The following is a 26,413-nucleotide window of genomic DNA, read 5'->3' on the forward strand; positions in this document are numbered from 1 at the left end:
TTTTCAGAGGAACACATATCCATTGTGCTGCAAGAGGTTCAAGCCCTGATTGCCAAAGAGGCCATCCAGAGGGTGCTGGCTTCGAAAGGAGGGTTGGGTTGTTACTCCAGGTATTTCCTCAAGCCAAAGATAGACAAAGACCTTCATCCTATTTTAGATTTTCACCCTCTGAATGCCTTGCAAAGTTAAAAATCGAACACTTTCCAAAGAATGTCCTAGATCTGTGTGATTGAATAATTACCTGGTAACTCCAGGACAATTACGTGTATGTCCCCATCCTGCATTCCCATTGTCGTTTTATGTGGTCCAAGGTTGCCAACTAGCCAGGAGCCCATGGCAGCGAATAACAACTTTAATAACTGGATACTGACTCCCTTAATTCCACACTGCCCATTCAGAAAACGGTCCTAAAAAGATCTAGGAAGTCAGCCCCCTGGTACTCAGCGGAGCTCAGGGAAAGAAAATGCCAGTGCAAAAGACTGGAAAGAAAATGGCGACTGGAGTACGCTGAGGCAGATAAAGTTACTTATAGAGAGGCAATAAGAGCTTATAAACGGGAGATAAAAATGGCCCAATCTATATATTACACCAGAAAAATCTCTGCGGATAGCTCCAAACCTAAGGAAATATATCAAATTGTGAAAAGCCTTACTAAGCTCCCTCAAACTTCCTTAGCTAATCACAATGCACAATCTCATTGTAAGGATATGGCGGAGTTTTTCTTTCAAAAAACCCATCTAATATATTCATAATTCCCCGATGTGGGCTTGAATAACCACGTGGATTTACCTCTTCCGCTCTCCCCGGAAGCTATCTGTAACCCTATACCCATTTTTTATCAGCTTCCCCAGTTAACCTCGGAAATACTTGCTCCTCTAATGATACAAGTAAAATCAGGCTCCCCCTGTGATCCCGCCCCCCCGTATATTGGCTGCTGTATCCCACACTGTTCTTCCAACTATACTGGATGTACTCAATGCATCCATCTCCTCAGGCACTGTTCCACCGATGTGGAAACAGGCCATGGTTCAGGCATTGCTGAAAAAACCTAACTTGGATGCTGACAATCTGAGTAACTATCGTCCTATCTCCCTGCACGCCTGGACCAGTAAAATCCTAGAGAAATATATTAACGGCCTCCTGACACTATTTCTGGAGAGTAACCATCTGCTTCATGCTACTCAGACAGGTTTTCGCCCTAAGCATGGGACAGAAACTGCCCTGCTCGCGGTGATGGAAAAAACCAGAGAGATCTTAGACCGAGGGGGACTGGTGGCAGTTATCCTCCTCGATCTAAGTGCTGCATTTGATACGGTAAATCACAGAATCCTATTGCAGCGTCTCTGTAATGTAGGAATATCTGGCAGAGCGTTAATTTGGCTAAAATCCTTTCTGAGTGATAGAACTTTTCAAGTTTTTGAGGAAGACTCCATCTCCTCCAGTAAACCCCTGACATGTGGGGTCCCACAAGGCTCATCTCTGAGCCCGACGTTATTTAACGTCTATATGAGACCACTGCTGAGATCGTCCGTCCATATGGTATTAAGATCATTGCCTATTCGGACGATACTCAGCTAGTGGTTTCTCTTGCGCAGGGAGATAGCTCATCAGGAAAAATTGATCTAGCAGGATGTCTAGAGGAAGTGAAAAACTGGATGACAACGTCATGTCTTAAGTTGAATGGAGACAAAACAGAGCTTATGCTTTTAGGCCATTCTGCTCCATCTACAATCGACTCTATATGGCCCATCTGTCTTGGCCCGCCACCAGCCCCTAAGGACACCATAAAGAGTCTTGGTGTCTGGCTGGGCAAGTCCATGACATTTGACAGCCAGGCAACCAGGCTATCTTCCACCTGTTTTGGTCTGCTCAGACTCCTTAGGAAGATTCTTCCTCTGTTACCCTTTGAAGCTAAACAAACTGTGATCCAAGGCCTGATTCAATCTCGCCTTGACTTTGGTAATTCTCTGTATTTAGAAGCTCCTGAATATATCCTGCGGAAACTCCAACTAATCCAAAACTGTGCCGCGCGCACACTTCTTCAGCTCCCCCGCAGGAGTTCAGCCAAACCCGGGCTGAGAAGCCTGCATTGGCTCCCCGTTAGGGAGAGAATCAATTTCAAATCTCTATGTATCGCTCACCAGGCCTTCTGGGAAACAGGACCAGCGATCAACCACTCTTTAATCACCCCCTATCATTCAAGCAAACAGTTGCGTTCATCAAATGCGTTTCTGGTCACAGTCTCCAAGATCAGGAGATCTAGAGCCGGAGGTCGCTCCTTCTCATTTAATGCAGCTAAGATGTGGAATACTCTTCCCCTTCACTTAAGGTCCAACTCTAATCTCATTTCTTTTCGTAAACAGTTGAAAACTTTTCTGTTCAATAAATAAAGCCTTTCCTCTCTGCTTTTCTTGTGTCTCTTGGGTTTAGCACCTTTGTCTCTTTTTAGCGCTTGGACGCCTCAGGGCAACTATTGCGCTTTACAAAACCCATTTTCATTTCATTTCATTTCAAGGAGTATTTTCAGTTTGCTGTGCTCCCCTTTTACCTTACCACAGCAGGGGCATAGCTTCAGGTGCGGTGTTTGGGGTGGTACACCTCCCTAATAAATGTATTCTCTAATAAATAGTTGGGTACAGGTGCTTTCAGTCTGGTATGGTGAAGTGTCTGTCAGATTTCACCTGGGATTTTTTTACATATACACACAGACAAAAGTACACATACTCTTGTCTCTGTTTTTCAGATATTAAAACATGTTGGTTAGTTTTCAAAATAGTAAGTTTTAAGTACTCCTAACAATTCATACTCCTCTCCCTTTCCAATGCCCCTTAATCCTCTCTTATGCTGTGTTTCTCATATTATTTATTTTAACATGACATGCCAGCGTGATTGTTGTAAAATCTCCCCCCCACACCCCTCAATTTTACTGGGAAAGCTATGCCCCTGTACCTCAGTAATTCACTAAAGTGATGATGGTGATCACTGCTCATCTTTGGAGTTTGGGGATGCCAGTTTTCTCTAACCTCAGGAACTGGCTGTTGAACGTTGAGTCCTCACAGTTAGACGTAGGCCACCTCCAGATGATGGAAAACCTTCTAACATCATTGGAGATCCCGATCAATGAGCTAAAGCCACATCTGACTCCTTTGCAGATACTTCCTTTTAGAAGAGCAGGCCTGGACACTGTGCAATTTGGCCTTTACTCCCTTGCAACAGATCCAGGGCATTCAGCTATTGATCCCGATTCAGCCTCAATCCTGGAGCTCAGTGAGAGCAGCTCTAGGGCTTCTTGGTCTGTTAGCCTAATGCACTCTGCTTCACCAATTCACGAGGTGGCATATGCAGGCTCTGCGGTGGGATCTGGACTCTCAGTGGACTGAGCACCTAGGAAACCTGTCTTATGTCACCTAGGTTTCGGAGGAGACTACACAAAATTTGCACTGGTGGCTGGTAGACCGCAACTTGACCTGTGGCAGACCCTCTTCCTTCCCCACCCAGAACGGGCAGTGGTGATAGATGCTTCTCTGCTGGGCCAGAGAAGGCACCTGGGAGAGGAGGAGGTAAGAGGACTCTGGTCTCTGCTGTAAACCCACATTGTTGGAGATGAGGGCCATCCCCCTAATGTTAAAGCCCTTCCTGTTGCCTATCGAGAGAAGTCTGGTGCAGGTTCCTATTGACTGCTCCACCACCATGTGGTACTGCAACAAGCATGACCAGGTGAGGCCCTGTGCCAGGAGGCACTGCACCTATAGAGTTAGCTAATAATGGAGCCTTTAAATGCAAGGGCAGACAAACTGAGCCGGCAATGTCTGGTGGATCATGGATGGCAGTTGCATCCCGCCACAGGGCTACTTCCGACAGTGGAGAGAACCCAGGCTGGATCTTTTCACCGCCATCGATAATGTGCAATGTCAGAACTTCTGCATGTTGGAGTTCCTAGGACACTTTCTTTAAGAGAGGCATTCTGGCTAGAATGGAGCACAGGACTCCTGTATACCGTTTTGCCTCTGCTTTTCTTACCCCAGCTTCTGTTGAAGATCAGGAACAGCTGAGCACAAGTCACCCTAGTGGCTCCAGATTGATCCAGGAGAGTGTGGTACTCAGAGCTTCTGTGCTTAAACCTGAGCAATCTATACCTTCTTGTGTGGAGATTGAGAGATGGTAATTAACTGTGTTTGATTTACCACCTGAGGTTGTGGATGTTATCCTAGTGGCAATGCATCACTCTAGAGTCCATTTACGCTGGGCAATGTGGCAAATTCTTAGTCTGGTGTGAAGTCCACAACATAAACTCCTTACAAGCCAAGCTGTTTGATGTTGTGTTGTTTGTTTTATCTGTAGCCCAGAGGTACTTTTCTGCCCTTTTGGATTTTTTTTCCATTCACTGGACCAACCGTCTTTCTTTAAATGTTTATTGAAGATGATATTTTATATCAGTCGTGCCAAGGACCATTAGGTGGGTGATCAGCTTTTTTGGGGTTCTATTGGGCTAACAAAGGTAGGCGTTGCAGAAAGGTCTAGGTAGATAGTTCCTTGCATTAAGATCTGCTATGGATTGGCCAAAAAGCCACTTCTGTAAGAAGTGCAGGCTCATTTCACCACTGCCAAGGTTGCCACTACTACGTTTTCTCGCAAAGTGCATGTTCTGAGTATCTGCCAGGCCAGACTTGGGCATCAGTTCACAAGTTCAAGAAACTGTACTGCCTTAATAGCCAGGCTGGAAGGTAATGGCAACTATGTGTGCCAGGTGGAGCACCCGTACAGTGGCATTGCATACAGCGAAATAGTGTAGAGTGCATTGGCGTACAGTGTAGTGGTGTCGAATAATGTGTCATAGAGTTGAGCAGCATACAGTGGAATAGCATACAGTCTAGTTGTGCACGGTACAATGGAGTGTGTTAGAGTGGAGTGGTGTACAGTGGAAAGAGTGGATTGGTGTGGAGTGAGGTGCAGAATAGTGGCCTGTAGTGGTATTGCATAGAGTGGAGTGGCATACACTGGGATAGTGCACACTAGAGTGGGGTGGAGTGGAGTGGAGTGGCGTGGCATAGAGTGGAGTAGTATACAGTAGAGTGGAGTGAGGTACAGTGTGTGGTGTCCATTGGAGTAGTGTAGACTGGAGTGACGTACAATGTAGTGGTGTAAAATGGAGGGAGGTAGAGTGTAGTGGCGTACAGTGGAATAGCGTTGAATGTTGTGGCATGGAGTGGAATACAGTGGAGTAGCATACAGTGAAGTGGTGTAGAGTGAAATAACATGAAATGTTACTGGCATACAGTGTGGTGACATGGAGTGGAATAGTGTACAGTAGAGTGGCATAGAATGAGTGTTGTACAGTGGAATAGGGTAGATTGTAGTAGGGTAGAGTGTATTGGTGTACAATGGAATGGCGTAGAATTGAGCGATGTACAGTGTAATAGCGCACCGTGGATTGTCGTGGCGTAGAGTCGAGTGGTGTAGATTGGAGTGGCGTACAGTGGAATAGCTATCGTAGAGAGGAGTGTCAAAGAGTGGAATAGCATAGAGAGAAGTCTTGTGCAAAGGAATAGTGTACAGTGTATTAGTGTAACAGCGTAGACTGGAGTGGCGTACAGTTGAGCAGCATACAGTGCAGTAGCGTACAGAGGATTGTGTTAGAGTGGAGGGGCATCCAGTGGAGTAGCATAGAGTGGAGTGGCATACAGTGAAGTGTTGTAGAGTGGACTGCCATAGAGTGAAGTGAAGTACAGTGTAGTGGATACATATGAATAGCATAAACTTGAGTGGCATTTACTGGAGTGGTATAAAGTGGAATAGTGTACACTGGAGTGTGGTAGAGTGGTGAGGCATAGAGTAGCAAAGCATTGATTAGAGTGGCATAGAATGGAGTGACGTACAGTGTAGTGGCATACAGTAGAATAACGTAAACTGGAGTGGCACAACGTGTAGTGGCATTGGGTGGACTGTTTTAGAGTGGAATACTGTAGAGTGGATCAGGGTAAAGTGTAGAAGGGTAGACAGTAGTGGTTTACAATGTAATAGCGTACTGTGGAGTGGTATAGTGTAGAGTGTTGTAGAGGGCAGTGGCGTACAGTGGAGTAGGAGAGAGTATAATGGCGAAGAGTGGAGAGGCATACAGTGGAGTAGCGTACAGTGCAATGGTATAGAGTGGAATAACATTGAGTGTTACTGGAGTACAGTGTAGTGACGTAGAGTGGCATGGCACATAGTAGAATAGCATAGAGTAGAGTGGCATAGAGTGGAATACCATAGAATGTATTACGATAGAGTGGATGGGCGTACACTGGAGTGGCACAGAGTGTAGTGCCATAGAATAGAGTGATGTACAGTGTAATAGAATGCAGTGAATAGTTATACAGGGGATTGGCATAGAGTGGAGTGGTACAGAGAAATAACGTACAGTGCAGTGGTGTATACTGAAGTGGCGTACAGTGGTGTGGCTTAGAGCAGAACAGCGTAGAGTGTAGTGTCATAGAGTGGAGTTCCGAACTTTGGAATAGCATAGAGTGAAATGGCGCACAATTAGTGATGTACAGTGTAGTGTCATCAAATTGAGTGGTGTAGAGTTTAAAGGAGTGTAATAACATACAGTGGAGTGGTGTAGAGTACTGTGGAGTGGTGTAGAATGGAGTAGTGTAGCGGCGTACAGTGGAGTGTGGCAATTGAAACAGACATAGGGTGAAAATGTGTTATGCAATGTAGATGTAATGTGGCAGGAAAATTGGTTATATGTTGTAAATGGTAATTTTGGGTAGAATGTGTTAATAGTGTAAGTAGTGTTAAAGTTATAATTTTACAAATATTGATATATTGCGTTGCGGTATACCATGTTAAGTTTCCAGTATACCGTGGTACATGCGCATCATAAGGCAGATTGTGATTGGCTAACGGCTGTGTTTTCCAAACGTAAAATGCAGTATGTTATCGGCACATTTTGGCTGCTTTTTGCATTCGCTGCGTTCTGGGTTAGGGTCTTAGATCTAAGTAAGTTGTAGGTTTCATTGTTGTTCCCTACCCATTAACACCTTATTGATGTGTTAACAGGTAGAGAAATGTATTTAGCATTTTCTATATATTTTTACATGAGTTTAGTGAGTACATTTTTTAAGCAGCGCATTCATTTGTAGGGGTAAACAACCTTTACAACGCAACTTTTACATCACAGAGCCTTTACAACTCAACCATTACAACGCAAACTATTACAACGGATTGCTCTGGGGGGCGCTCTAGGATAGGGAATAGGTTAATTTACTATCCAATAACCTTCCCTAGTGTCCACGGGGACTGGAGTTGGAATAGTAAATTAAACTATTCACTATCCAGCACCCCAAAGCACTATGCGTTGTAATGGACTGCGTTGTAATACTTGTGTTGTAAAGGCATGCGATGTAAAAGCATGCGTTGTAATGTCATACATCCATTTGTAGGTATTAACGCATTGCTCCGTGAATATTTAAATATGTTAAAAATAGAAAACACTCTATACTTCTCAATATTTGTAAAATCAAGGGCACTACAGTGTATTTTTTTTTTTTTAGCATATTTGTTTTATTTTATACTGTGGTACTCCTGACTCAGTACCGCGGAACACTGTACATTAAAAAATATATATATAGGAACGTATGCATATATTTCCCTATCTATTACTACTGTAATAAACAAATAGTTACCTACATTTAAAGGCGAAACGCAGAACACTGGCAAAATGTATCTGAAACCAACATGGCTGCCTTTACATTATTTTAAGGCAGTGGAGCAACGAACCTTGAGGGGCCCCCCTTGCAGGGTACGTGAAGGGGCCCCCTCTGGACTCAATCTAGAGCTCCCAGCAGAAGTGCGGTGCTGATGGGGCCCCCTGGAGGGTGAGGGCCCCCCCGCACCGCGGGGGCTGCAGGGGCCTGTGTTACGCCCCTGTTGTAAGGGCAATCATTAACCAGCCACATAATGACTGTTCAGCTGTATTCTCGTTATGCGAGATACAAAAGTCTATAGAAAATGCATTGGTAGAAAAATGCATTTTGTCCCCCCTCCCACACCTTTTACCTTTGCACCACCGTGACCAATCCGCAGCCAGTGTAGAAAAAACAATAGGTCTGGAAAGTTTTGTGGAAATTCATCAAATGGGGGCCTGGTATTGAGCTTTACCCGTGATTTTGTGAGAGAAAACACAGGACAAGAAAAAGCAAAAGGAGGATTGAACTTGGGAAAATGTAACGCATAAACTGTTCTTAAGACTTACTTTAAACCTCTCGAGGTTATCAACCAAACGTGTCTTAGAGGGCAGCGACCACACTCTCTCCTGAACTCACTGGCTGTCTAATCTGAGCGCCTAGGGTGGCATCTGGAAGAAAGTGATGCAATGCAAATGACAAAAAAGAACATTGCAAGTAGCCCGACCGGGATTAGTTCATTTCCAAGTATACCATTATCTCTGACTATTGAGAACGGAGATAATGGTAGGTTATTGCAATTTTGTTGAATAGGCCTATTGGGAGGGAGAGGGAAAAACTGAATTGGCTTTAGGCCCATGAAAAAGACAAAGGGAGCAGTCTCGGTTCTCTCCAGTATTCATCTGATGTACCCCCATGGGATTCTTTTCCTCTACGGTCTGCACGCGTCTCATCTCCGCCTTGTACTTTAGAGTGCATTGGGTCTGCCACTCTCATGTGCTGCCGAGTGATCGCCTCATTAACTGTGGCCTGAGTTTTATTGTCAGGATTAACAATGCCTTCTCTTGTCGTAGATCGTATGCCATTTGTTGTTAAAGAAGAACAAAAGAGCAAATAGAAATCCTTAACGATGGGGGATTTTGTGATTACTCAGATAAATTGTTATATCTTTAAAATCTACCTCCAGCTGGGAGTATACAGGGACACGTTCTGAAAAATAGTGATGTTGTCTTCAATGTTCTTTCCTTTTTCCTGGTTGCAACAAATGTCTCTTCTTTTAATCAAAAAAATGGATTTGAGTTAGGTCATCGAGTTTGTGATTCTTTTTTTCTATGGGACTCCGAATACACTTTAGGAGGTTTGTTTAACATGATCTCCATATTATCCAGGGCTTCAAGTAAGGTGCAGGAAAACCTTTACACATGGGTTGTTAGTTCGGCTTCTGGGAGTTCCATATTAAAACCTTTAAGTCGCAGACTGTTACGTTGTGAATTATTTTCGCCATTGGCAATGTTGGCTGTCATTGTTTTGTATGACTTATGTTGTCTGAGGACTCTTTCAAATAGGGTGTCTTGTTGAAGGCTTGTGCTGCTGAAGCAATTTCAGTGTGACCCACTCTACTCTCCATTTTTGGCAGGTGGCAGTCTTATCTGCCAGCGGTTTCACCTATTCCATGCGTATTACGCCAGTTTCCATTTTAAACTCCTGCAGGAGTGCTTGCCAATTTCCTATGGTCACTGGCTCTTACATATCCCCCTGAGCATTTGTGGTTTCCCCTGTGGGCATGCCCATGTTAAGGGGTGCTTTTTGTCTTTTTCTTACACAAAAGGGCCTCTTTGATTGTTGCCGGTGTTGTTGTTGGTGGCAGCACTATGGCATGTGTGTTTTGTTATTCTGTTTTGGTAGAGCTAACCTGTGTTACAAGGTAGTCTGTCTGATTTATTCAGGGAAGCCTACATTGAGAATTTCAAAACACCGGAGAGGCTTCAAGATAGCAGCCTCTTTTTGAAAAGGGGATTAAAAGCTTTGTGCTCCCAACGTAATTTTCTGATTTTTAATATGGTGTAGTAATGTATTTTACTTAATGGGCCCAGAGCACTCCTCCCCATCCATCCCCTCCTGCCTTCCATTCCTGGAGGACTTTGCTCGGATCAGACTTGACTCTTCTTACCACCCACTATGCACACCGACCTGAACTTTCTGCACGTAGGGCCCTGAACCTCCATCCTGCTCCGAGTACCCAGCGGCTAGTCTTCGGCTTTCTCTTAGCTGCCTGGTATAGGGCCTTTGAGCAGGGTGTAGGGCCCCAGGTTATTCATCACTGCTCTCAGCAGCCGCAGTGCTTTGCCAACACCTTGTTCATGCTCATCTCCACCCTTGCTCTCTGCAGAGCTTTTAGCCATAAAATGATACCTGCAGACTAGGTCAATGGCTGCTCCTTTACTTCAGGACTGGTTTAAAAGCGGCATCTATCTTGAATCTTCAGCGGTACAATGATACCTGCAGACCAGGTCAACGGCTGCTCCTTCACTTCTGAAATGGTTTAAAAGCGGCATCCATCTTCAATCTTCAGGTGTACAATGATACCTGCAGACCAGGTCAATGGCTGCTCCTTCACTTCTGGACTTGTTTAAAAGCGGCATCCATCTTCAATCTTCAGGTGTACAATGATACCTGCAGACCAGGTCAATGGCTGCTCCTTCACTTCTGGACTTGTTTAAAAGCAGCATCCATCTTGAATCTTCAGCTGTACAATGATACCTGTAGACCAGATCAACGACTGCTCCTTCACTTCTGGACTGGCATCCATCTTGAATCTTCAGGAGTACATTGATACCTGCAGACCAGATCAACGGCTGCTCCTTCACTTCTGGACTGGTTTAAAAGCGGCATCCATCTTGAATCTTCAGGCGTACAATGATACCTGCAGACCAGATCAACGGCTGCTCCTTCACTTCTGGACTGGAGCAGCATCCATCTTGAATCTTCAGGGGTACAATTATACCTGCAGACCAGGTCAACGCCTGCTCTCTCACTTCTGGACTGCTTTAAAGGCAGCATCCATCTTAAATCTTCAGCGGTGCAACAATACCTGCAGACCAGATCAACGGCTGCTCCTTCACTTCTGGACTTGTTTAAAAGCAGCATCCATCTTGAATCTTCAGCTGTACAATGATATCTGCAGACCAGATCAACGGCTGCTCCTTCACTTCTGGACTGGCATCCATCTTGAATCTTCAGGGGTACAATGATACCTGCAGACCAGGTCAAGGGATGATCCTTCACTTCTGGAGTGGCTTAAAAGCGGCATCCATCTTGAATCTTCAGCGGTACAACAATACCTGCAGCCCATGTCAACAGCTGCTCTTTCACTTTTTTTCGTGTGACTACTTTAGAAAAAACGTGGATTCCACCTTCAATCTGTCTTATCGCTCAATGTGTGCTTTCTCTTTTGGTCTTCAGCTGCTGCGCTCCCAATCTGATGGCATCCTCATATGTGCAGCGGTTTCTGCAACATATTGAGCTGGAATCTTTCTGTTTCCAAGACCTAAGTGCCTCTCAAATGCCCATTATGAGAGCCAGGGTGCCAGAGCTCTGCCAGGCCACATCCATTTGTGTCCCCTCTCGGACAATGCCCATTTATTTGTGTTTTATTCCCTTCTTCATCCATTCAGTTTCATCCTGCTGTGAAGTGCAGGCTTGGTAATTATCTAGTGGTGTGCACAATGCTCAAGCAAGTCATCATGCATCCAAGAGAAACAAGCTGAAAACAGCAGAAGAAAAGAACCAGGCAAAGCCCATGCAGCAGCTAGAATTATCCACTTCTATTTCTCCCACGTGGTACAGACAAAAAAAGAAGCCCACCACTAGACAAGGACACCAGAGGAGCCAGGACTCACAGTCTACACCGTGACAGAATGACGATTTACCAAACCCAAAAAGCAAGAAGACAGACATATGCCCAGGATGCAACCAGGGAGAAGGCCCCACAAATGGCAAGAGAAAGAAGACCCCAGGCGCCACCAAAGGGACAGCAGGACCAAACATCGTCCGGACAAATCACGAGGACCCAGTAATTGGAGAGAACAGGGGTGAACCTTCAAAAGCAAAAGAACAACCCCACTACTACCGTGAATTTACCAAACAAAGGACCAGCTGCATGGTCAGGTAAGTGGCACAAACTTACACCGGCCTGTGGAGCAATTGAAGGCCCAGCCACAGAGGAGCTCACAGGACAGAAAGCAAGCAAGGAAGGAATGGTCACCAAAATAAAACTTGAACAAACACTCAGACAAGGAACCTAACCTCTCTGCACCCAGAACAGGGAGACAACCCATGGAGGGATCTGTCCTTCAAAGTCCTGTAAAAGGAAGCATGTAGTAACCAGGGCACACTCCAAGAGGTCAGACGAAGCTGTATTGCCTAGCAGGGACAAAAGTACAACGGAGACTGTAGCACCCAAGCACTCAAGATCAGGTATGAAAGGGCGCTGCAAGGTGAACCCAGCTGGAAATACCTTAGGAAACAAAAAAAACTAGAACCAATCACTTCATGCCTTAACAGAATGGGATAGAGCAAGGCTAGAACTAATGAAGAGGGCACCGATGCCATGACAGCAGAATCGCAAGGAAGCATGGAGGGGCAGGAAAGCCTGAAACCCAGGGGCTAAGCACCTCAGACCGACAGCCTGGCACCAAATGTATTGTTCGCTCTGACCAATAGCGGTAAATGACGAAGCTGGTTGCACACCATGACACTTTATGTGAACACGAGCCTCACTACTGCTGCAAATAATGGTCACAACTTCTTCTCTCATCAAGGCCATCCGAAGCAGTAGTTACTCCTTTATGTAGCCACTGTGCTGCTTAACACACCTGAAAATCATGTTGACGGAACAAGTGTTGCTCTGTTGTGCCGCTAAAAATTCAGACAGGCAGAAGTCCAAGCAAAAAATGTGTAGAGAAACCAGCCACTCACAAACCCCAAACTGGAATAGATGAAGACTGAAACTAGAGGGGCAGGATTCTAGGAGATATAGCTGAAAGAAAATCTCATAGAAGAACTAGAGTCCTAAAAACAGGAAATAAAGGAAACTAGGAGCAAAAGTAACCAGGAAGAAGAAGTCAAGAGGGAGAAACCCACCACCCTGAGTACCATGCATTTGTGATTTGTGGTAATGATGGTTTCAACTTTTTATATATGGAGAAGCAGGGCATGAACACGCAGAGGAAGCAGCTAGTGACGAAGTTAAAGTGCTATTAGATTGGATTTGAAAACTAATATCCAATTGGCAAAGACATATTATGTCACTTCCTGTTTCATGGACAGAGCAAACAGATTGGAGCGATTTTATGCACAAGCATGGAACCAGAGTTCCCAAAAGAACTTTTGGAGGTTGGGATGAGAGTAGATACAAGAAATGTGCTCCAGTGCAGACTTTTAACAGAATACAGTGAGCTTGATGAAGTAACATTATTCAAGACCCTACTCATGCGCCAGTGCAGGGGAAGAAAATAGGCACGGGACCCTGCACTTTTGCATCTGCACAGCTCCCAGATCTGCCGGCAAGACCAAGGGACAGATGTACTAAACACTGGTGCCAAAATATTGGTCACAATTTGTGACCAGAATTGCTGCAACTGGCGTAGTAGTTTGGAAACCAACCTATGCACTAATAGTTCGGTTCACAAAACTCTGAATCGTAGTGGGTCCAATTCCAATTTACCTCATCAATATTCATGAGGTAGCTCTTAAATTGTGAATTGTTATGATTGGATACCATCACAGGGATGATGGTCCTACTGGGATTAACAACACCACCATGTCTGTGATCGTATTTCAATAACGTACTTTAGTTTCTAAATACAATCGATTTCCTTAAAGGAATGGAGTCTGCATTTAAGAAAAAAGTAACTTTTAAAAAATGTTTAAGAGTGGACTGATTCCTTGGATTACTGCCCACTCTCAAACATTAATTTACATTCACAAAGAGCAAGGGATCCCACACTACACGCATACCCTTCCCCTTTGCAAATTGGTTACCTCTTTCTATGAAGTGTTGGTAAAAGTTTCATGTTTTGCAACCAGATTTGAATTGTCAAACATTGATAATTTGCATTACAAATCGATGTTTGGAAGAAACCCCTAAACACGTCCATTCCAAATAATGATTTGTAATCCATTTCTAGACCCATTTAGAGATTCTGTAACCACTTACCGAATTGCTAAATAGATGTAGCATATAACAATAAAACACACAAGATGATGGACGGAATGTTGCGCAATGGCAAAACATTCACCCCCAGTCACAGATCTGGGTTTAATCCATCGTTATTTTGCTCACCAAGCCACCCCAGTTCAGACATCACCATATGCAAATCAGTCTTTACCCTGTGCCTCATGGGAACAGTCCAGACCGAACTGCCAAGTCATGTCTTCCCTGGACCGGAATCAAGCATCCTAGGACCGGTTTCTGGCTATCAGCCGTCTTCAGCCAGGATAACAATAAGCCATTTAGCTGTTTCAAACCCTGTGATATAGCGAACCGCAGTGTTTGCGAGTACTAAATGGCCACTAGTTCGGCAAATACTTCCATCACCCCAAGGAGCAACGCATCAACCATATGCGGATGCGTCTGCTATTCCACCAACTGTGCGGCACAGCAATACGATTTAGATTTCCATTCTCATGTGCTTTAGTGCAGTGTGAGGGGTCAATATGCAAATTATTCTGACTATGCAATAGCATCACACATGAGTCTACAGGAGCCGCTGATCACCACAAATGCAGCCAGAGCAAGTCGTCGGAGATCTGGCTTCACATCAGCAGTGTAAGGCATAAAAGCAGCAAGGGAAAGGGAACACAAAGCAAAAAAGTGCAGTACAAACAAACAAGTAGCCCAGGGGGCATAACCTGTCTGCCGCCGCCGCCTCCCCTCGGTTCTCTTTGCCTGCTTCAAGGGCAGGAACCACCCGGCTCCCAGCCTCCCGATAGCCAATCACAATGCTGCAAAGCAGCGTTGTGATTGGTCTGAGTGCAGGTTTTCTGCGATTAGCCAGAGAATGTGAGGCTGGGTATGTTCTCCATGCAGGCTGTGTTGCAGCCTGCATGTAGAACATGCAAAGTGCGCATGACGGATTGACCGGCCTGAGATGGCCGGCCAAAGCGTCCTGCGCGCTTGGAGTGGGCAAACCACTCATGCCCTGACCTGCTCTTTGAGCAGAGCAGCCGTGCCCCGACCCAGCTGAGCAAGGGTACAAATAAAATGATAATACCAATGAGTTGGTATAATTTTGTATTCCTTGCTTGACCTGCTCAGTGAGGCAACGCTCCTCTGCCTTAGCTGAGGAGCTGCCACTGTCCGACACATTCTTCTCCTGTGCAACTAAACAGTGTGTGTCTGTCTCAACCCGCATAACTTATTAACATTTTCCAAATCATTCATCATTCTCTGTACCTGCACATGCTGAACGCTATTCCTAGCAGTGAAACCGGCTCCTTTACTCTAGTACCCCAAACTTAGGCATAACCTGGCAACCCACATACACAGAACCACCATAATTGAGGAATTCTCACCACTAGAGGATTGGGTGCTGGGTGAACCACTAACAAAACAAAGTAATTACCCTGATGTATAGGAAGACCATGAGCAGCCCCCTAGAAGAAATGGGCAAACTCAGAAAGGAAAAAATGGGAGATTTGGCTCCCCTAGCAACGATGTAAGAGCCAGTATGTGATTCCAATGTGGGGAAGAGACACAACTCATTTGGGAGATTGAAGAAATAATAAGGAGGAGAGGAGAAGACAAGTGGGTCAGAGGAGAAATAGGTAGAATACCATTAACTATATAGTATAATTATTACTTGACACGTACTGGAAGAACTGTGGCTTTCTTGTTGGCTGTTGTGTAATGAATACATTAAAAAAAAAAGATTTTGATAAAGCCCCTGGGAGCGGAAGCCCCCCCAGTTGAGGCACCCAATACTGATAGTGATAGCCCCACGTGGTACTTCTGAGGCATCTGGTGGACATGAACATGCAGATAGGCATCCAGGGAGTACAGAGAATCCACTGGAGAGATCAAAGGTAGAATAGGTTGGAGGGTCACCATACTGAATGTTCGAACTGTGGAGCAGTCAACAAGGTCCACGATTGAAACGGAGAAATCCTCCTGGTCCCTCCAGTAATAACATTTGATATCCTGATTCAACAATTACCAGTACCCAGATGTCCACTAAATAAAGACCACAAGGAGTCGCTTCATGCCAGCAGGCAACCTCATACGGGCATTTGAAGATCTGTACGAGGTGGAAAATGGTCCTGCTTTTGGAGGTGGAGAAGGAGTCTCTGGCTGGTATCACGATTTGTTGGTGAAGAGGGCTATGACCACAGCCACAACCTCAAAAGAACTGTCCTGAGCCCCTAAATGAGGAGAGGACCGCCAAAACATAACGTGCGCCAAAACCCCGACCGCAGGAGCCCAGACTCAAGTCATCAGTTTGTGGTCCTCCTTTGGTTATTGTATGACAAAAAACGTGCCCCCTGTGAAATGCAGATTAGGAAGCAGAAGCATTTGTAATTATCTGCCCTCCATAATTTGCTGGTGCGCATCCACTGATTACCCAGAAGTAGCTGCTTATACAGAGAGGCAGTCAAAGAAATGTCAGACAAAAAGCAGGCCTGTTTCATGATGGAGTAGTGTGATATACACTCTGCCTCCACCAACATCCCTCAAAATATAGTGTATATCGTATATAACATACATTCTTGCCTGAATGGCAGTCAGAGAGAGTAGACTCTTAAGAGAAGAGGCTACTCTTTTATCTCCAGCATCCACAGGGTAAGCATCTTGACATAGGAAAGGCCACCCATTAGGGAGTCTGCCTTGCCCACAGAAGGGACATTTTCACAAGCTGAAACCGTTGATAACACTGGACCTTCTACTTCCTTCCACTCCCTGGTCCAAATTCTGTGTACCAACCAATGCAGTGAAAGACTCTTAGGGTTCCCCTCTCTGATACAGCCGGAATAATACACGTTGAGGTGTTGTGTATTGATCTGAAATGAACAGGTTCTCCCTAAGGTGCTGGAAAAACAACTGATAAATGAACCTCTAGTACATTGTGACCTCTTTGGTCCTTTACATCCTCCACTCTGTCAGATTCCATGTGATCAGACCTCCTGGATTGTTTGGATAGAGGGTTAAATGTGGACCCATAATGTAGCTGTTACACCCTGGTTGACAATCGGTTGTAAATATTCAGCTGGGGAGAGTCTGCGAGTGTCAGGGTGTCATACTGTGTCTTGTTCAGAGGCCGATGTATCTCATTGCTCAACACAGTGGTCTTGGGGGTGGTTTCGCGCCTCCATCTGGGGAACTCATTGGGATTCTCCACAGCAAACAGAAATTAAGCCAATAAGGTCATACATGTTTCCTGCATCTGCTGGTTTTTATGGCAACCAACTCACACAGACTTCCTCATCTTGCAAGACTGCTGCTACACAGAAGTCTGGCACTGGTGGTCGATGCATGAGCAAACAAAAACAGCAACAGCCAAATTATGAGCCTAGGCTCTCCCCAATCAGGTGAAAAGCGACTTACCAACATCCTCCCATCACTCCAAAGGAGCAAGACCCTTACTCCACACACAGCCCCGCTCTGCCACACCGCAAATGTGATCAGAAAATCCAGGTGCACCCACATATAAAAAAGGGGGCCGGGAATAATAAAATAAGGATATGAGGGGTTGCAGTGGGCACTGCTAGAGAAGGGCCTGCCCTGCATGTTACCTCAAGCCCTGGGATGTAGCTTAGTCAGTGAGATTCGGGGATGGGACTCTCGAATTTCTCAACTAAGAAAGTAGTGGGCTGCAGGGTGGAGGGGGGAGATGACCAAGATTCAGGATGGACAGTGTCCACGAGGAACAAGGCCAATATTGATTTGCATTAGGTGGGCCTCTGCGTAGAGTGGCACAGTGGAGAAAAAACGATGGTCTAGAATGGTACCTGGAGCAATTGCCATTGGTTAGACTATTTGCAAGCATTCATCCCAGCATCTTTTAGGTGTTTTATTACCAGTAGTATGCCTGGAAACTAGAGACTAAAACCAGTAGGTGGTTGTGTTTCTTTTTGTTTTTTACTTTTTCTCACAAGATCATTCTACTTAATAAACATGACCTGTAAATCAATTAAGACATATTACTGTGCTCGCATACATTACTCAATATTTTGCAATATTATCATATATTTGTACAGATTTGCAAAAAATTGCAAAACTATACAAACATTTTTCTCATCTCAAATTAAATCACATTGATGAAACAGAATGACATAAATCAAAACGATCAATATTCAACTAGTCCAAGGTTATAAGCCACAGCGATTTCTCTTAACGCTATTGGTATCAGTGAAGGGTTTCAAATGCATCAATTATTGGAAAAAGAAAGACAACATTTCTTTTCATAGGAAGTCCTTATTCATCTTCCATATTAGAGTTGGTTGAACAAAGAGACCACAAGTTAATAGTCTATGCGTTTCGAACCACAATCAATATAGGTTCTCCTCAGGATCAGGGCTGGGGTGATTTCCTAAGGGCTCGAATGTGATATAAGAGGAGGAGCTTTACATATCAAAATTAGGGAGTGAAGAGGTAGTGTCTTATACGGACACTGAGCGTGGATACATCCTCCTCTAATACTCTGTAGTTAAATCAAAAAGATCCACCATAAAGGTTTTAAAAAAAAATGAAATTAGAGTTTTACTGTGATCCAGAGATGGAGGCACACAGTGTTTGCTTAAATACCCCTCAAACACCAAAAGGGCCCTTGGTGTCATGCTTCATCATAGGGGTCTTCCCGTCATGCTGCAGGGCGGGGCATGCTACAACCAGCGACTACGCGGTAGCACTGTTTTTACAATAATATGTGTTGTGTAGGGGTAGTGAGCGGAAGGGTCTGGTGTGAATATGAAAAAGTGGATTAAAAAGGACCTGGCCTCATGGACTTAAGAAAATTGAATAGGTCGCCGATGCTGGACCTCTTAAAAGGGTGATGCGGAGGTGTCCTGCTTACAATGTGCGGATACTCCTATAAAGTCAACATGTTTCGAAGCATCAACGCTTCTTCATCAGGACTGAAAGATCCCCTCAGTACTCACTATGTTGATCCCAAATATGAAGGTGAAGCTATAGGTGTGCTATATACAAAAGTGAAAAAATTAAAAATGCAGGAATCTCATGCACTCTATACGATACCTAATAGTACCTCTAAAATGTTAATTATGTAATGTAGGAGATAATGCTCCATGAGCCTCTGTAACAGGTAGGGAAGGGTGTTGCCCACTGATTTGTGTTGGTCAACACTGCCTCGCTCCAAATGACGCTAAATCTAAACGATGACAGCACTTAGATGGCTTGAGTAGCAAGTCGCCATTTTGCAAGCCTAGTTAAAGTTGCAGAGAAGGAAAACAAAGGTACTCATCCAACCGCATTAGCTAACCCGCATTAGCTAACTTCTCCCGAAGACTAGGACAAAGGCCTCCCACAGAGCTTTTACATATATATAAGGCAAAATGCATACCCATTGCACTTTACGGGGCTGGAGTGTGGGGATACGGAAAACTGGCTGGCCTACAAAAGGTTGAATATAGCTTCCTACGGTTTCTCCTAGCTGTCCACAACGTACCTCGACTTACGCATGCCAGTTGGAATTGGGTCTCTCATACCTGATAGACATAGCCAAAATTCAACCACTTCTTTTATGGCATCGTATTTGGACGTCTGACAAGACCATCTTCTGTCAAGGGTTTATACAGGTTGTCTTTCGTTAGATAATGCTTACAAGATTGGGTGGATAGCCTATATTAAAAGCTTCTTTTACGATCTAGGAATGGCTGATTATTATCACTCTCCCACATCAATCTTGGAATACTCTAGGAAATCTTAAAAACAATTATGCTTGACGCATTTAGAACAATTGCGCCTGACAAATGAGGTTAGCAAAACATCAGTCCAACACATGCTAACTATTCAAACGACTATGAGTGTTCAACCCTACCTATCGTTTAATCTGTCGAGGTATGAAAGATTTTTATTAATACGCTTTAGGTTGGGTACGTTTTATCGCTTAGTCACCTTTCCTAAAACAACTGATTGGGCAGCGATTTTACCAACTTGCCCTTGTGATAATGATTCTTTTCAATCTCCAATCCATACAATCCTATTCTGTAAATTCTATAACGAACCAAGAAGACGTTGGCTGACCCCAATCTTAAAGGTTGTGGGTTTCTGTAGATGCCGTCCCGCTTTTCTTTCTCTCCAATTTCTGGAAGAGGAGTGCATTGCAAAAGATATAGCCAAATTTCAGAAGTTTGTTGTCAGACATAGGCCAAATTTAGAATAGGTTTGTCAAAAATTGTATTTTTATATTATTATCCTGTTTTAGACTGATTTTAAAGTGACCATCTCTCTGTATATCATATAAAGTCAAAACTCTCAATGAATTATCATCTGTATTTCAATAGAAATATAAATTGTAAATATGTATTTTAAATGTCAATTTTCAAATGTACTTTTAAGGTTTTTTCACATATTTAAAAAACCGAATAAAGAGTTTTTGACTTGACTTGACAGTATGCAATGTTACCAAGATTTGTGGCTACACTTGTGGTCACAAACCTTTGGCATTGTACCCCATTTGCAAACTAGTAGCTGTCCTCTTGTAAATGGGGGCAGTCCGAATTGGGGCGAGCAGGCACTGGTGCGTGAGATAGCTGTCTAACTCCCCCCTGCCCCAGTGCGACTCACTGGCAGCCATTGGGGACATTTCCAGCCATTCACAGAGAGTTGAAAATAAAAAAGAGTCCTGACCCAGGTTTTATCTGTCAGTATCAGCCCGCAAAAAAATGACATTCAATCACCCAGTCTAAGTTGGGTGGGCTGGCTGTGGGAGGGCTAACCTCCAATTCTCAGTACTCCATTAGCCCATTGGAAAAGTATATCCGAAACTGAGGCAGAGTAGGCACCGTCGGCGACATAGTTTTGGTCCACCAGCTTCTAAATTAGGAGGACAGACCGTGGGTTTAGTGGAGAGGGTACTCCTTCACCTTTACGCCTGAGTTCCCTCTCTGCCAAACTAGAAATGTGTCTCTTATTTTGCTAAAAGCATTCACATTTCTAAATATGTTACTTTAAAGTGTGTTTTCTGCCCAGTTGTGCGGGTGAACCTTCTAATGATGTCAGTTGTATCGGAGCTTTAGTAAGTGCCAGGAGTGTGTTTTTATTTTGGGAGGCCTTGCTTTGCCAATGCATAATATCGGTGCAGTGTTGTGCTTGTGAGACAGTAGAAACGTCTGTTAACATGTACTGTTGCCTCTGTGAATTAGATATTTAAGGAATGAACAATTCTGTTGGGAGCAACTTTTTGCCAATTACTTGCCCTTAGTAAATGTTTAACAATCAACGATCTGCATTTTTCAGACTCACAAAATATCAACTTTTAAATATTTTTGACAATCAAAGACCAACATTTCACAAAGTTGTCATCTCTAAATCATGTTTACAAATCGCATTCCAGCATTTTTCACAAAGGTTTTCAAATTCCAAAAACCCTTGCTTCGCGCCATAAAGGGATGTATGTAGTCTGTTGTGGGTAACCTGTCTTGGTCATCTGACTGGCAGGAAGAAATAGCAGGAGGGAATAGAAGGAGGGAAAAGTTGGCAGATTGCTGAAGATGAGAGAAACCAGAACTTGGCATAGGTCTGAAATCATGCTCCAAGGAGACCAGGTGCTGCCAGAGGAAACCTATGGGCGGTCTTGTCCTCATGCAGGTTTCTCCCAGCTAGTTATAAATATCTTTGCGTCTATTATCTCTACTAGTGAGCAGTTGGTGTGAGAGTGGGAGAAGTAAGGGTGGTTGCTGTCGAAGTACTTTCCATATTGGGTGATGAACCAGTGGCCACAGCACTCACCTCCCAAGTGTGGAAATGGTTTTGCTTTCACTGCAGTAGACCTGATCCCATATTATCTGTCCATGTGATCATCGAGGGACGATAGCTGAAGTGTATTCTGTCAAGATGCATTTTAACTGGTGGAGGTGGGTCACATAACCCTGCATTTTTCAGTCCAAGATCCATGGGTCAACGTCACCTAGAAATGGTCTGTGAATTCCTATGCAACGCTCCCATCTTCCCATGGAAATCAGTAACTGTTCTTCAGGCGAAGGAAATCCGAATTCTTCCTCATACTTACTATGAATGACTTGGGGTGATAACTGCCAGTGCAGTGCATGGCTACAAGTGTGTCTAGCTGCCTTTCAGTTGAATTGTCCTGTTAGCTCATTTAGGAATACCTATCCATCTTTAATGCTTTTTTATCTGTTTCCTTTAATAATAGGACTACTTAACAAATACAACTGTATGATGTTCTCTTAAATGTGTGTTTAGATGATGTCAGAAGGGCAGTTTAATTTATTGTAAATGAAAGGTTTCTCTTTACATAAAAAAGTGACATGAGATGCATCGGAAAGGTAGAGATATTTGGTGGTCATGAATTCAGTGAAGCTGTCCATGATGTGAAACTAGGGCGAGCGAAGATGTGGGAAGGCGGTAATATGAGCGGGTCAATGTCATTGTTCATGTTTTGTTAGTTGTTCCATCTGTTCATTGGCTTTATACGACAAAGTTAGAAAGCTCTCGCAGAATATTGTACATGGTCAATTTTTATATAACTAACTATCTGTAATTCTGCATAATGAGTAGCGATGACTGAAAGATGTATAACGTGAATGTTTCTCAACGGATAACTATCTGAACGAATAGATCATGTATGATGAATACTGTATAGCCGGTACTATACGAGGACCGGCATTGACAGCTAACAGATGCCTATGGTGTAATATATATGTCTTTATTGTTTGGCGAAACATCACATGTCAAATGTCACCTCTCAGAAAACTGTATAAAATCAATAAAACAGATTTAAACAAAAAATGATGTGAAACAAGAGCTTTTTTTTTAAAATTAATTAACGTTTCTTTTCCATACATATAGATTCTAGCTCTAATCACAGCTATGTCTTCAGCAGCTTCCAACATGTATTTTGGAAAGATTAACATTACCCGTGTTTTCTCTCCTCTTTACAGCACTCCACGTTGTCACGTAAATTTGTTGAAGTGATGTCCGAGTATAATGCTACGCAGTCGGATTACAGAGAAAGATGCAAGGGCAGGATCCAGAGGCAGCTGGAAATCAGTGAGTTGAGAGTGCTTCTGCAACCCTGGGTTATGGCACTTTGCAGTTGAGGGAGTAGAATGTGGACTGTGTACCGTTGCTGTAAATGGATTGTAAACAGAACAAGAGGGTTCTCGATATCTTTTTGGCTAGAGCCAAGCACTTCCAGAAAACAAACCGGTTCTGCGACAAGCAACTGTTGTGTCCAGTATTGACATAATATGAAGTTAACTTAAATGATCCAAGGCCAGACGTCAGGTGGCATTTGTGCTATTATCTGCTGTTCCATTTAGTTTCATCCGCTACCACCCTTGTGTTTTAAAATATGAACTATTAGTAGCTCAAGTTTGAATCTTTTCTCACAAAGGTAGCCTGGAGACTTCAGACCAAGATGGGAGACCATGCAGCGCTTCTGAGCCTGGCCTGGCACAGACCTACGCTGTGGATTATTTGTGCTGCTTGAGTGTGGGGGGCATGCAAATATAGGCAGCAGCAATGGACAGCCGTAGCAGTCACATTACGGTTTGAAAACACAGAGAGACACACGCACATTGGAGAAGCAAAATAGTGACCAGAACTGAGAAGCAAACTGAGCAGAGCAAGTGCCACCTTAATCCCCTTTGAGCATCAGTGATTCAACCCCACAAGCACTGCTTGAAGATTTGAGGCTGGTAGTAGATTTGGTGATGTCAAGGCGTGGAAGAGGATAGGAGTAGGCTTGGGTCTATGCCTCCACAGAGAATACTGAAATGGCACCCTGAAAAACAGGTGAAAAACACAGAAAAGAAGGATCCCCGTCTAGCATAAAAAGTGAGTGTGCAACAAACACTGCTTGCCTCTGTAGCTGGCCTTGTGGTTCTAGAAATCCTCAAACTCCTTCTCAGGGGTCTTACCAATAGGTAGTCCATTCAAAAGCAGCAAAGGAATTGACAGAAGATCTGGAAAATTCAAAGACATCTTTATTACAATTAATTGTGAGGCTACGTCGCCCAGCCACGCCTAAAAGCGACTGAATGAGATAGCCTGCCTTCATGGACTCCGCACAGTCCTTTTATACATACTATTATGCCTTAGGCACATATTTGAAGTACATTCCCAGAACGTGCACACAGATGCAAAACCCACTTTCAAGATAAGTCCAGGCCATAAACAATGTCCACATAATAAATACATTCTTTAGCTGACAAGGCCGGATAACCCCAAAACAGTAAGATCACAGCCCATGGCATAAATAGCTCGTGGAGGCAGGAGCAGGAACAGATGGAAGTAAGATAGGCAGGGTGTGTATGCGATGAGAAGGTTTATGGCATGTTGGGCCTTGATGCTATCTTGCTCGGCCACTGGGAGAGGAACTGACCAAACAGGTCCGGCCTGGGGCAATGATTCCAACATGCTCAGGTCAGGGGAAAGTCAATCAAGGTGTACGTGGCCTTTTGGAATCGAATTTAGCTGTGTGTTATAGCCTATGTAAAGGGCAACACAAAATGGATGCCAAGGGTTTCAGAACGAAAATGACAATTTCGAGGTGAAATTGTTACTGGAACATAACGAAAATGCTTGTACATAGTGTACTGGCCATTCTCGGTCTTTTGGTATAAAAATCGTCATGCTATGACAAAGTTTATTACACGAGTACAGAATTTAAAGTACCACAGACGCACCTTTTGCCCTTACATAGGCAACAACCTATACTCACGCTAGTCTGAGTCCAGATCTATGTTTTATAAAAAAAATCCTCAAGATGTTACTGAAGCATAATCCTATTACCTAGCGACTCTCTCGGGACAGGTCTCCCTACACACGCAGTAGCACAAAAGCCTATTTGTAGTATGTGGTACAAGACCACACGCCCAACAATCAGTGATGTTCAACTACTAACTGGTGTTGATGAAAACGGTACAAAAGGAATTTATCAGTAAACTCTGATCTCCTAACTATCCGTGTTCGGGTAACATCTGGAAAGATGCAAAGAAGTAGAAGTAGGAAAAGACATAGGTTTGGGAGGTGGGTGCAGATGTGAATTGGGCAGAAAAACAATCCCACCCATAAAAGACAATGCCTCTTTAAAACACACTAGAAAACACGTCATTAAGAAAATATAGACAAAGTAGTGACCGCTATTACAAATGAATCATAATTTTCCACAACCCTAAGCAAACGTAAATCCTAAAATGATCTAGTACACTTTAGGTCTTCCTAAGCATTTCTGTAATTCATTATATGCTCAAGTGAAACAGTGGTGACTCTCATTAATGCTCTGAGGTGAAAAGGGAATACTCTTTCACAGAAAATGGACGTTATTCTGCTTTTACTAAACAGAATAGTACTTTAAAACAATGCCAGCAAAGCAGCAAAATTAGTTTCCAAACTCCAATTCTATACAAGCTCACAGAAAATACCCAGAGTCCGTCAAAGCCTCTACTGGCAGGCTTCTATTGTCCATCAAATCCGCTTCCAGTGTCTTCCTCGCGTTGGGCCTCTTCATTCAGGCTCTTCATGAAAATGATGTTACTCAGTATCCGTTGGAGTGCCCTCCTGGCAAACACTCATAGCTCATTCAAAAAGTCTCAATGTCTCAAGGCAGTGCACCAGTGTATCTTCTTTGTGGCAGACACTACAAATGATGTGCGCTTCATTGATCATGGGCACAAAACATCTCGTGCAGATCCAAGCACTACTGAGAAACAACCTCTCAAGATCAGCAGCAGTTCCAGACTCCAACACTCATTATTCAGTGTCAGAGGACGCTCAAGCTGCTTTCTCATGGGCACCAGAATGTAGTGCCTTTTTCCAAACGTGGATCCTTGGGTGCACTGCCTTTCCACTGGAGCAAAGGAAAAAGAGGTGTGTGGGGGGCCAAAAACTCAGGCCAAGGGGATCAGGGGAGCGCGCGCTGTCAGAGGTTCAAGCACATGACAGTTGAACAAACTGAACAAACTGGATGACAGCCCTGCTATCAACAACAGGGATCCTTCGCATCTTTGAAACCAGCTCCTCTTTTCTTTTCTTTTTACAACGCCTTCTGATGAAACAAATGGCTTGCTTGGGAGGTACCATTGGGGGCACGCTGATGATCGCTGTCACGCTGATGATTGCTGTCACACTACTTTCTGGTTGCAGGAATTGTAGAGCCAAGAAGTCTGTCTTTCATCTGTCACTGATGGAGAGTGGGCTTAGTCTCGATCACAGGTCTGCAGGGTATCACTCTTCCTTTGACTCTGGAAGATCCCGCAGAACCTAATGATATAGGGAATGTAGCGCAATTGTTAGTTTCCTTCAAATCAAGCACAAAAACAGTTCATGGGTTTTAACAAGAGGACTGCAAGCAGGTGGCCTGCAATCTGCAAGGGAGTGGCCACACGCCATGGGACAATGTTGGTCTAGAATGCACTGTCATTTTCAAAAAGCAATTTCAAACATAAAGGCAGTAGGCAAAACGGTGTCTCTGGGCTTTTCAATTGGGTTTTCGTGTGAGAGCATATCCTTCATCATCGAAGGGTAAATAACTACGAGAAAA

At 44.0% G+C, this 26,413-nt stretch overlaps 1 protein-coding gene across 1 annotated transcript in view; it reads left to right on the top strand.

Moving 5' to 3' along the window:
* The window catches only part of STX1A (syntaxin 1A), a 672,774-nt gene that overhangs the window by 492,664 nt on the left and 153,697 nt on the right, over nt 1-26,413 (top strand). The window contains exon 6 of the mRNA XM_078679566.1: nt 22,809-22,917. Within this exon, the coding sequence (XP_078535692.1) occupies nt 22,809-22,917 (109 nt within the window). The remainder of the gene's footprint in view (nt 1-22,808; nt 22,918-26,413) is intronic.

The sequence above is a fragment of the Lissotriton helveticus genome, chromosome 3_1 (assembly GCF_964261635.1).
Source record: "Lissotriton helveticus chromosome 3_1, aLisHel1.1, whole genome shotgun sequence".
Classification (NCBI taxonomy): Eukaryota; Metazoa; Chordata; class Amphibia; order Caudata; family Salamandridae; genus Lissotriton; species Lissotriton helveticus.